At 39.3% G+C, this 13,152-nt stretch overlaps 1 protein-coding gene and 1 long non-coding RNA gene across 2 annotated transcripts in view; one reads left to right on the top strand and one right to left on the bottom strand.

Moving 5' to 3' along the window:
• Positions 1-13,152, bottom strand: part of LOC110075089 (uncharacterized) — a 50,845-nt gene that overhangs the window by 1,544 nt on the left and 36,149 nt on the right. Inside the window, exon 2 of the long non-coding RNA XR_002299909.3 lies at positions 1,072-1,197. This is a non-coding gene — a long non-coding RNA (uncharacterized LOC110075089). The remainder of the gene's footprint in view (positions 1-1,071; positions 1,198-13,152) is intronic.
• WIF1 (Wnt inhibitory factor 1) overlaps positions 1-13,152 on the top strand; it is a 51,585-nt gene that overhangs the window by 26,434 nt on the left and 11,999 nt on the right. The window contains exons 3-5 of the mRNA XM_020785991.3: positions 2,292-2,400; positions 8,980-9,120; positions 10,329-10,424. Of these exons, the coding sequence (XP_020641650.3) occupies positions 2,292-2,400; positions 8,980-9,120; positions 10,329-10,424 (346 nt within the window). The remainder of the gene's footprint in view (positions 1-2,291; positions 2,401-8,979; positions 9,121-10,328; positions 10,425-13,152) is intronic.

Raw genomic sequence — 13,152 nt, 5'->3', positions numbered from 1 at the left:
ATTTTGTTTCAATTCCAGCATACATGATTGCTAGGTCAAACCAAAGCAACTGGCTGGCTGTCCCTTTGCTGAAGCTACTTAAGAAATGGGAAGCTTCCTTGCCATTCGCCTGTGGAGGGGAGGGACAGGAAGTTTTGCATTTCTTTTTAATTATTGCTAATTGACACAGCACATCAGTGATGCTCTGAAAGGGCTTTTTAAAAGATTGACAGCACCATCTGCTTTCCTTTCCATTTCCATTTTGCATCTCATGGCAACTGTTATAATACAGTTGAATCTCTTTCTCATGTCTGATGAAGTGGACATGTCCATGAGAGCTCACATTAAATAATATAAAAGCTAGTCTTTAAGATGCCACCACTTTTTTGTCTTTTTTTTACTTTTTATTTCTATTTTACTTGTATTATGTGAAAATACAAGTGGCATCAGGGTTTATGCTCAAATCCATGCTTGGATCCTGCCGATGCAATTCCCATGCATCCCTTACACCCAGGTAAGTGGGTACTGCATAAAAATGAAGCCTGAGTGAGCAAACATGGGATATACATTTTCCCTATCTGTCTTCCCCCGCCCATGGCAACTAAAAATCTCTTCTCGTTTTAAGATAATAAAACAACCTGAACCTCATAATTCAATCAGACAGACAATGGTGCCTATACTGGGATGAAAAACTAAACCATACAACATTGAATGAAGGTTTCTAGTTGATCCTTAAGTGGGGGACACCCCCCCCCCCGAACCACCAAACTGCACTGAATCTATGTTGGGATTCAAACATCTCACTTTTAACAGAGACTTTTCTAGTGAGGATCTGAAAGTTTAGAGTCTGTGCCATCCTGGGTTGGATGAAAGAGACAACTTAGAACCCCATCTCCTCTATTTTCGTCTCTGCCATTTAAATTTATACGTGTGTTCCCATTTTCATCCAACCCAGGATGGCACAGACTCTCAACTTTCAGATCCTCACTAGAAAAGTCTCTGTTAAAAGTGAGATGTTTGAATCCCAACATGGATTCAGTGCAGTTTGGTGGTTCCGTGTGTGTGTGTGTTATATATATAAACATCACTTACTTTATTTAGCAAAAACAGGAACGTTTCCATGCTCAGTGAAGGAGAGCCATGGGAAAAGACTGGAATGGTGATGGGAAGGGGAGTGTCTCTAATCAGAAGGGGGACAAACTGGAGTGAACCAAAGTCCTGGAGTGGAAAAAAACATTGATCAATGTAAACGAAAGGATCCCTCAAGTGAAGATAAAATAGATTACACTAAGAATAAGAACCTTTGAAATACAAAGCAGACTGCTCCAACTTCCACGATCTGAATGTGCCTGTACTTGCTATGCCTATTTTACTGTAATTGGTTTGTTCTCAGCCTTACAATACTCTTTAGTCCCATGTTCAGAATACCGCCTATGTTCTAATGTGGTAAACTAGCTTTATGCAACAAACAGCACTACGAAGGAGAGACGTGGAGAGACGTATGTAACTATTTGATTGACTCACCAGTTGTTGTTTTCAGCAAACGCCATGTTGTTTTAATCAGTGGAACCATTATAACCTGGTTTTCAATATAATTAAAACATCAAAGCTGAATAATGAGAAACAGGCAATGTAGCAGTAGCTCTCTTGCCATGGCTTCATCAGGATCTACAGTAAGAAAAATATTACTTTTTGGAACAGATTATTCTATTTTAAAGGGACATGTTCATAAACTGAGCTGTATAGACCACTTTGACATTTTTATATACCACATGGCATGAAGGAAAAAGACTCTCCCTTTTAAAAACTTCGTATAATCACAAAAAAGTAAAGTTATTTTAATACCATGTAGCAGTAGTAGCTAACTAATTAAATAACTATTTTGGGATCTTGGGGTTGTAACTGTGAGTAATTCAGTTTTAGAGAGGCGTCTGCGTCTGTGTTAGTGTGTTTCTGCAATGACAAAACCAGAAACAAAAGTACTGTGGCATTTTTGAGACTAGCAAATTTATTTCAGCATGAACATTTTCAAATCGCAGTCTACTTTGAATAAATTTGTGATTTAATTTGTCTTAAAATCCAAGTATGACAAAAGAAGACGAAGTCTGAAATACAGTAATAAGTTGCAACTGGAGTAGGCCCATTGAATCAGTGAAACTTACATATGTTGACTCACCAAGTCCCCATTCATACAGTAGGCCCATTCTAGTTGTGACTTACTGTGTGTGTGTGTGTGTGTGTGTGTGAGAGAGAGAGAGAGAATTAACATTTAGATTTACTTACTATCTTTTTTTATTATTATTTTCTTATAGGCTGAATATTTCTATGAGTTCCTGTCTTTGCGGTCTCTGGATAAAGGCATAATGGCTGACCCAACAGTAAACATCCCTCTTTTGGGAACAGTACCCCACCAAGCATCAGGTTTGTGACATCTGTGTGCATGTGTCTGTCCAAACATGTTCTAGTGATTTAAGAATGTAAGGACATACACCTGGTCACATTTCTCTTGCATCCCGCCTTCTGGGGCCACGTGCCAGTGAGGAAACACAAGTAAATTTTACAGATATATTCTCAATCCCTCCTATTATCTCTCTTCTCTTTATGCTTTCTTTATCTTGTCCAATCTTCTTTCTTCTCTCCTTTGCTTTTATTCCACATATGTTTTCTCCCTTTCTCTCTTTCCCTCTCTTTCCTTTTTTTTTTACCTCATCCCTCTATATTCTCTTCTTTCCTTCCCCTGCTCTTTCTCCCCTGCACCCAGCTTTTGAGCGTACAGAGTGGTTGGAGAGTGAGCTTGTGGTTGAGAGATGGGTCTGTCTCTCTCCCCATTACCAACTCAGTGCCTTCTTAGGCACTGGGCTGCTGAGAAAGGGGGCATCCCGTTCTTGGTGCAATGCACAGAAGCAAAGCCAAGTGATGGTGCAGAAAGAGAACAATGCATTACTCCACTGGCAGGTTGTTTGGCTTTTCTGCTGTGACTGAAAAAGCAATGCCCTGTCTCAATATGCAGCATGGGAATATAGCAAGATAGTGGAGCAGGAAGAGAGCAACCTAGAGAGCTTGCTCGATCCCTCTCTAGTTTGAAGCTGTTTCAAACATATTAACTGAGCAACCAGTGAGAGGGAGATTGTGTGGAAAGTAGGTTGAAACCTAATCTCCCTAGTAAATAGCTGAGAATTGGTGTAAAATGGCTACAGAGGGGGGAGGGGAGACATAAAAAGAGTGGACAATGCTTTAGAGAAGGCCCACTAGCTGGATTGGGAGAACAGCAATTGGTATGGGGGCATGAAATTATTCCCCAATTTTTAAACAACACTCCATCGTTAGAAATATGTAATACTGCAAACTGGACTTACCCTAACACTGAACATTTATTTCATAGAAATCATGTACAATCAGCATAGCATCTCTTTTTTTTAAAAAAAAAACTTTCTTGGCACAGTTCAAGCTCTTTAGTCTTGCTAAGCCAGAGATTGGGAGTTTGATTTCCCACTGGGCATCCAGGGAGAAGAGCCAGCTTGTGTGGTCATGGGCAAATTGCACAGTCCTAGAAGAACGGTAAACTACTTCTGTGTATTCTCTACCTAGAAAACTCTGAAAAGGATTGCCATAAGTCAGAATTTACTTGACGGCACATGATAATGACGATGATTAATGGCGGTAATCTAATAGGAGCTGGTTCAAAGTACAAAGCATAAAATACATGTGTGTAAAACATGATTCTCACTCAGAATGTACACAAAGGCGTTAAATATTTTCAGTCTTCAACATCTCAACCACAGTAGCTAAAGGAACTTTGCTCCAGTCTGTGGACACTAACTGTGAAGTTGGCCAAAAAAATAGTTACGTGTTTTCAGAGCATATGTCCTAGGTGGCAAAATGTCAAACTTTAAAAACCTAGTACCCTGCTGACTTCGGTACGTACGGTTAAGTGTTCAAGAGTAAAAGTCCAGTTCAACTGAAATAATTTCAGTACTAAGCAAACACATTTGTTGACTAATGACACCTACTTGCATCTGTCATAACTCTCTGGCTGGGCTTAACCTATGAACGTACTGAACCACAATTAAAACCTGAGTTGATGCTGCTCCATTCTCTGGTATGGACGAGCTAGTCAAAAACAAGTAGATCGCTAAGCATTAGGAGGCATCAGTGTATTAAGCAGAGGCAGGCATAGCTTATATGTGTTCTATTACACTAGATATTCTGTGGTAAGATGGCATTGTTAATTTGAAAGTACTTCTATATAATGATATTACTGCTTCTGGAATATAATGTATTGGTTAAAAAAATTGACCTGTGATTGAAACAGTCCATTTAGAACAATGGTTTCCACCTTGAGTAATACAGATATTCTTGGACTGTAACTCCCAGAAACCCCAGCCAGCACAACTGGTGGTGAAGGCTTCTGGGAATTCGGGTTGGCAAACATTGATTTAGAGGAAATCCATGTGGTGACTGGCACACATTGCAGCCACTGGCGGCCTGGGATACAAGCAAGGAGTGTCAATCCCAGTTGTGCCACATAAATTGCTGGCTCATAAAAACATTTCCAGATGCTTCCCACAGCATAAGTTAGCCTTCCCCAGCCTGGATTTCTCTTGATGATTTTTCACTACAACTTCTTTCAGCCCTAGCAGGGCTGGTAGTCGGGGATAACGGGTGTTCTACTCTGCAACATTTGTAGCGGGTCCCTCCCAAATGATGGCTAACACATACACGTCTCATATTTCTATTAAAATCTTGTTGGCCATTGATATCTCCCTTGTTCACCCTCAGCTCAATCTAGCAAGTGCCTCCTGTGAAAATTTTCGCCTTTGAGTCAATGTGAGATTCTGTAAAAGGTCTGTGTTGGGCATTCCATCTGTGATGGCTGCTTCACACATACAAGTTCTTACTTGTTGTTGTAGCCATGTATCTGGACAATGTATTGTACTTGTTATGCAAAGTATACAAAATTTTCAAACTGGAAGTTGGGAAGATGCATACAAAATGCAGACAAAAGCACTATCCGCCATGCAGAATCATTTGTGCTGGATGAACTAACAACATGTGAACCACAAAAGCTCTTGAATTTTCACTGTAAGCGTATCATATGTTCCACATCTGAAAAGAATGAGAGGAGGAATGGCAAACTTTAGGAATGGATTAATTAAATTAATGTGCTGTGAAATATGATTTCCCATATGAATCAGGCAAGGCATGGGGAAATCCCTGGTTCAAGGTACAGTACGTCAGTCACAAGGACTGACTCTCTTATTAGGCACATGCCACAGAGGGAAAGAGGAAGCAAGATATTTGGAGTCAGAGCCCAATGCCCCACCCCTTAGGCTAGTGTGCCAGCCTCCGGTACAGTGAAGGGTATAGTCCCTCACCAGCATAAAAGTCAGATTCAACTGCCTGTCCAGTTGGCTTCTGTATGTAAAAGAGTGGAGTGACACATGTTGCACTTTGCTTGAGATAGTGTTGACAGTCAGCACAAACATTTCTTGTAGACATGAAGTGCTCAACCTCGACTATTTTTCTTGTCCAGTCCTCTGGAGGAAGAGGACCTCCTGGGTCAAGTAGGAACTCTCCTTTGCTATTATTTTGGGAGGTCTGGGCTGAATACTATTGGCCTCATGGTGGTAATGGTTTTGTGAGAATGTACTGAGACAGTTATAGAAATGCAGAAGATATTCCCATATGGTGAGCGTGTGCTGAATTCTGCAGTTTTTTCTATTTACATTATTTATTGTTTGCAAAAACAAGATAACCATATACATAGATTTTATTCCTTGAAACTATGATAAGCAGACATCTTAGAAGTACATTACATTGTCTTAAAATGTGCTGTGCAAGACATGTGAAATTGACTAACAAATGCATGTTTTAAAAGCATCAATGAGAGAGGAAAACTAGCCATGAAGAAAGCAGAAGGTCTCACTATTAATCTTAAGTGGTCTTCAGATAAATCAACCATAGAATAGCAGGGAAGGGCTGTGCATGTATGAGGTCTTTCTCTTTTTAAAAATATTCCTAATTCACTACTTCCCATTGATCCTCTGCATTTTTTGAAAAGGTTGTATTGAAAGGAGCAGTTGTCTTGAAGTATATATTTTTTGCACTTAAGATACTTTATACACTTGGTTAAACTTGTGTCTTTGCAACCTGTATCTTTTTCTCCCAGATTTCTCGTACATTATATTATTTAATAAAAAAACATAACAATAATATGTAGTATCACTTAAAGTAGCCATTTTAGAAGCCTGTAAGTTCAAACAGGAACACCACATTTATATATTTACTCATAATTCTTCTCCCATATTAACTGAAACCTCAATCCTATTCTCTTATACAATTGGCAGGCTCATCATTATGGACCTGGTCTCACACCATTTGCAAAACTGGGGATGTGACTGGTGTGCAGTGAGAAGGGAAAAGACTTAAAGTGTACAGAAAACAACAGAGTTTTGGTCAGAGCTTTTAACTCTAAGCATACCTTGGATTCTGCCACTGTGTTTAGACCTCATTCTTCATGAATTGAAGGTAGAGCTTTGAAAAGTGAGCTTTTAGGCCAACCGGATATACATGGACAGCTAAGAAATTCTGGAGTGATTTTTTTTCTTCCTGTTACTACTTGTTGTTTAGCTGAGAGTCAGTTTTTGTGACAGTCATAGCAGGAAATGGAAGGGTCAAACCTCTGTGATCTTCGTTCAATTGGTCTGTCCCCTCCCCAAGTGTGTTTAGCCTTAAAATTTAAAAACAGCAACAGCTTTGCACAACATTGCAGGAGACACAAGTAATATCTTACATAGTTAGATCTCTGCATGAAGTGGGAGGAAGTCTGCAAAGGTTCTCATGTGGGTTTTTAAACATTAAAGCAGTTAATGTGAAACAGGAGCCACAAACTGGATGGAGTTAAGGCTGTCCCACCATCTTCCCCATCTAAATCTCTCTTCAGAAAATACTGTTTTTCTTGTAAGGCAAACAGCAACTTTGAGGGGCAACTAAAGTGAGGAAAATTGCATCAGAGAACAATTAAGCCTTCTCCCAAATTTTGCAGTACATCTGATCAAATCCCCCTTTCTCCTCTGTGCAGCTGTTCCTCACTAACAGTAACAGTCATTACCCCCTAGATATCAGGATCTCCCACTATGTCATCTACTCCACTGACGTCTGCAAGCAGGCATTAGCTCTGATAGCCTCCATGTTTGAAGGTAGTGGACTACTGAACAACAGATGTTCGGTGAAAAACAATGTTGACTCCACATTCTACTTGTGCACTTCCTGGCTGGCTGCTGTTAGAAACAGGATGCCAAAACAGATGGATTTTTGACATAATCCAGGCTGTAAGTTCTCTTGTTCTAAAGATTGCTTCATGCACTGATGTCAAGAAAATAGGCACACTGTATTAAAACCACCATGGTAGGAGTGCACTGGACAAGATAATTTGATCCTTAAAGCTCTGTTTAGCCTTCGGCAGCCTGGTACCACACCTTTAGCCAGCCTCCCTGATTAGGTGAAGCATCCACTTTTCTAGGTGGGGTATTTTTTATGAGGAGGTATATGGTGTCAACTAATCTCTGCCATTCACTGGTAGAGAGGATGTTAGGGTCAGTTCATCCCCATCACTCCTCTTCCAAGCAGAGAGTGTTTTAACTTACAATGGCCTACATACAGCTAAAGTTAATAGAAAATGTAATATTAACATCAGGCATTAACAGGACTGGCATATATATTTTTTCCATGAGAAAAAAGAAATGTCAAAGATACACTGAACAAGAGGAAAGCAAAAGAGGTAAAATAATCTGAATAGCTTGTTATAACTAAAAAGTTAAAACTAGTTGGATATGTGTAGTTTTTAAAAAATAATTTTACTGTGTGTGGTGCCAAGAAAATACAGATAGCTTTTGTGTTGAACTTTGTAAGACTGAGTCCTTAACATTGTAAACTATTTACTTCATAATAGGCTTCTCCTTTGTAAATTTTTTTTAAATGCTTGACAAACATGCAAGAAAGCTTTCTGAAAGGTGGCTTCACAATATACCTTTTCAGATAAAGGAAACTGCATAGCACATAAAAAGAATATCTTAGCACAGTTGTCACTCTTGATTTTTCCTGGAATTAAATTAATGCAAACATTTTATTAAAAATAAGGCTAGCAGACCTATTATTTTCAAGTGTTTAAAAAATCCATATTTGCTAAACCTTTAGTCACTGAAAGTCTCTGTGGGTTAGTTAGAATTGAAAATGTTGGTTCAAAACATTTGGGTTGTTCTTCAGGCAAAATTCTTTGTAGCAGCCATAAGTTGGTAAATATCTGCAAAGGCCACTCTTTGCTGGCAAATGACTTGGAACACACTAGTATTGATTTGCTTTTCTATTAACATTTTGGCCAGTCAAAATATAGCCCATAATACAAAGTTCTAATATTTAACTCTTAAAGTGTCATACAGGCTGTCGTTTTCAGGATCATTTATTCAAGGTGATCGTGATAAAGAAAAATCAACCCTTAGTAAGGAAAAAACTTGAATGAGAAGATTTTTGGGAGCTCTTCCAGATGAGGTTTTTGTTCTGTACTCACATTTATTATTTCAGAGGATCCCATTCTTACATTGCTCCTGTACTTAAATCAAGCTTTCATTCATTAAATGGATACTGTAATTGTCATGTCAATTGTAAAACATTATTTTTTAAAAATCAAGGTTTCAGGGCATGGTACAACTGGGGTAAGGGGGCAATTGCTCCACCCTGTGTGTAATTCTGATTAACTCACAGCCAGCACAGGGCCATGTGTCAATAACCACTTGCGTGTTCACTTAACAAGAATGAAATATATGGGCAAGTGCAATATATTTTGTCACATTTTATGCCATAGTCATCAATAGATTATCACTGGTATAGTGTCTTTTCTTCATTTTCAAAGTTCACAAATAATAAGATTGTCTCTTACACAATTAATGCAGCATTGCTAATATATCTCTTTCTTGTTTTGGGGTTTGTGTGAATTCCTTATAGTTGTTCAGATTGGATTTCCTTGCCTTGGGAAGCAAGATGGTGTGGCAGCATTTGAAGTTATAGTAATTATCATGAATTCAGAAGGCAATATTATACTCCAAACGCCACAGAATGCCATCTTCTTTAAAACATGTCAACAAGGTAAGTGAAAGTGATCTAAAGAGAGAGTTATTTGTCACATTCTAGAGCCAAAACATACAATATAGATGGCACATCATTAGAAGCGGAAACTGTGTCACTCAAACAGTAAATGCTTTCAGTTTCCAGCAACATGCTTTCCTGTTTGGAGACTGTCAACAGCAGATCACATATACCAATCCTTTCCACATCTTCAGTTCAGTGATCCTCCAGAGAGGTTTTTTTGGGGTCTGCAGCAGCATGGGGAGGAAACAAGACAATTTCCTTCTAAAACCTAAATTCTAGCTATGTTAGCCGATTGCAGAGGGGGGAAAAAGCAAATTCCCATGGGACATGAAGCCTAACAAATTTATTATAGCAGAAGCTTTTGTGCACATGATAAATGGGCTACAGTCCAGGAAAGTTCATGTTATAAGGAAATTATCTTCAAGGAAATAGGTTTTCCTCTTTCTTAATCTTCATTTCAGTTAACATTTGTTTAAGATACAAGCTTGTAGATGTAGTTTTCTCATATACAAGAAAGTGGCTGAAATTCTGTTGCTTAGTATAACTTTCCATCTCTTCCTACCTAGCAAGTGGAGAGTCCTGGCCATGATTCTTAAGAGGGGGAGACATTCACAGATGGTGTGTGCTCATCCCCAAGAATTGTGGCAGGGATTATACATTTGCTGGTTTGGAACAGGCTGAAAGTATGTATGTATGTATGTATGTATGTATGTATGTATGTATGTATGTATGTATGTATGTATGTATGTATGTATTTATTTATTTATTTATTTATTTATTTATTTATTTATTTATTTATTTATTTATTTATTTATTTATTTATTGCATTTATACCCCGCCTATCTAGTTGAACAACCACTCAAGTTAAATATTCTTATGCTAAGCAACAGGCTTTCATCCATTTTATCCAGAGGCTAGGAAAGTTACTTTTTGGATTATGACCCCCAGAATATCAATGCTGGGTATGGGAGGATTCTGGGAAGAGTGTTCTAAGAAGTAAACTTTCTAAGCTTTGATTTTATCTGAACATCTCAGTCAATATGTATTCCCAAAATGGAAGCTGTTCAGTTGGACACTGGGATTTGCTCCCTGGGTACCTTTAACCATTATATCATGAAGAGCATCTGATGCTCTAACTCAAAAAACAACTAAATTATTTGGAACACATGCAATTCATTTAATCTGCATTATTATCTTCTTTGAAGCTGAATGTCCTGGAGGATGCAGAAATGGAGGGTTTTGCAATGAAAGACATGTCTGTGAATGTCCAGATGGATTTTATGGTCCTCACTGTGAAAAAGGTAATCAAAAAAGTTTCTTCAATTATTGTATGTACTTTATTTATATTACAAGGACAGCCAGGCGGTCGCTGCCTTTCAAAATATTGTTTTGTAGAAGTTTTCAGATGTGGGTAAGAGGCTTCCAAAAATTAAATCTAAGCACATAAGAAAAATATTTTATGAGCTGTGGCTTCTAAGAAAACATGGATTGTTTAGACAAAAGATAAAGCAGTCTCCAATGAAGGGTTTAAAAGGCAGAATAAAAATGACCAACAGCTGAAAGAGAGTCCATCTGGCAAAACATTAAGTAGAACACTCTTGCTAATGAGCAATAACTGTAAACCTAAATACCACAGTTATTGCACTCGGCTGTTGTTGAAGAAAATATCCCATTTTGATCATAAGAGCAAGTCTATATCTGTGAAGAGGATTAAACTGTGCAAATACGAGTCTTATCATAGCATATTTCCAATGAGGAATATTTTCTGGGACTGGTCCTTATTTTTTCATATCTGAGCCATTTTTGGGTTTGGGGGGGAGGAGGGGGGGAGGACATGCACAAGGTAATGCCATTCAGATGTGCTGAACTACTACTTCTATCAGCTCCAGTACATTTGACCCCCCCAGGGCCATACCTTGAAGGGTGCCAGGTTTGGAGGGTGCCAAATATGGAACCATTCTGCAGACATTCTCCACTGCATATGCTGATAAAGGTCAACCTATACCTGATTATCTTAGCCCTTTGTGTTGATGCAATTAACATATCCTGGTTGGCTGATTGGCCATCTACATAACAGCTCCACAGAGAAGGATGAATAGGGCATAAAAAGTTAGTTCTTTCAATTAAAGCTCTTAAGAATACCCCACCAGCATGGCTGTGTTAGCTAAGGGAGTCTGGGTCCTATAGTCCAAAAATAACTTTGCCAAGCTCTGGGCTTCCGCAGCCTCTAGAATGGAAGGGGCAAAACAAATAAGGTTGAGAGCCATGTTTCAGATTTGCCAGCAGCCTGAGGGCCACAATCCCAAGAGATCATACCAAAGAGAGTAATTTGCACATTTTCTTTCTTTTTTAAAAAAATTTAAAACTGTCTGAATTCATAATTCCCCTAAAAAGTAGCAATTCATAAAGAAAGTAAATGCCCACCATAATATAACTCCAATTACTACTGTTAGCTCCATGGGACCAAAGCATACTTAAATAAGAATCAAAGAAGTAATATAACTTCTTAAAAAATCCTATGTAATTATATTAGTTCATAAAAGCATTCATCTGTTAAATTCATTGCAGAAGGCAAAAGGGATTTTGTATTTAGTTCATTAATTGTATGCCTAACGTTGTGCTCACCCCAGGCCACAGGAACAACGAACTGCATGCACACATAATTCTTTGTAATAAAAAGGCCACAATTTTATTAGTTACAGTAGCAGTATCCCTAGCACAGCACTAGGAAAGGATCCAAAGCAGCAGACATTCTAAATTCCTCCCAGCGCCGATCACACAATTCCTAGCTGATGTCCATTGGAGAATATGCCACTTTCTGGCTCCCTGCCATAGAGATCTGTGTGACAGTTGCCTTGCCCCCAACTCTCCTGAAGAGAATTCCTCTGATATCTGATAGCCAGGGCTACCAAGCTCTCACCTGCTGACTTCCAATGCCTAGATCCACCCCAATGCCCCGAACTGCCAACAAACATGCAATGAAAAGGAGGAGGATTAAAATAATACTCTGTACAGAGGGACCCTGTCCACTAGCAGTAATGATGTAGACTCATTCAACATAAACATCCTGGAAGGCAGAATCCCCCCAAGAAGTAATCCTCCCAAAACAGTCATATACAATAAATTTTTAGCAATAGTGTGGCCACACATAGTATAGATCTTCCAAACAGTGCTACCCAGCCCCACACCTCAAATAAACAGCTAAACAGTAAAGCTATATACAATGCAATACAGTATTGCAGTCAAGGCCTCCGCTAAAGACCAGAGTTTGATTCCAACGGCCAGGTCAAGGTTGACTCAGCCTTCCATTCTTCTGAGGTTAGTAAAATGAGTACTTAGCTCACGGTGGGGGGACTTGTTGTTTGCATAATTATGTTGTAAACTACCCAGAGGGTGCTCCAAGCTCCATGGCGCAGTATATATGTCAAAACAACAATTATGAGACTTACTTTAACCAAACATACAGTATACAGAGCGCATAGATGGGGAAACCAGTCAAGTGGAGACTGCTGCGAAGGATAGAGTGTCAGATCAGAGTGAAGCCTGGTCTCCTCAGGTCTACCACTCTCAGGTTCCTATGCCATCCAGCCAGCCAGTCAATAGAGAAGCCATCAGGAAGGGACCCAGGAGTGGATGATTTATTGGCCTCCTGAGCACAGCCCAGGAGACCAGAAGGAGCTGCTATCCCAAGGCACAGCTCCCTCCTGATTTTGGGCCACCGTCCTGGCAACAGGCAGGGGTTCCCAGGTAAGTCTGGGTCCTCACATTTCCACTAGGTAGTCATATTTACTTTGTTCAGTGACTGGGGAGAACGAGGAAAGGTAGCAACAGCCTCATAGAATTGCGGCTGTGTCATTCTGTGTTTCCTTGATAGCCCTAATGAGATTAGAGACAGACAGGAAATGGTAGGCGTGCCTCCTGTTAAGAAGGAAGTGACAAAGGAACAAGGAGGGGGCTGTTTCCCAAGGTAATTAAGCTAATCAATTTGAATGAAAGATGTATAATGGCTAAAAAATAAAAGGCGTGATG

This window comes from Pogona vitticeps, chromosome 5 (genome assembly GCF_051106095.1).
Source record: "Pogona vitticeps strain Pit_001003342236 chromosome 5, PviZW2.1, whole genome shotgun sequence".
NCBI classification, from domain to species: Eukaryota; Metazoa; Chordata; class Lepidosauria; order Squamata; family Agamidae; genus Pogona; species Pogona vitticeps.
Note: the sequence above shows the minus strand (reverse complement) of the source record. Positions and strands in the feature narration are given on the sequence as shown.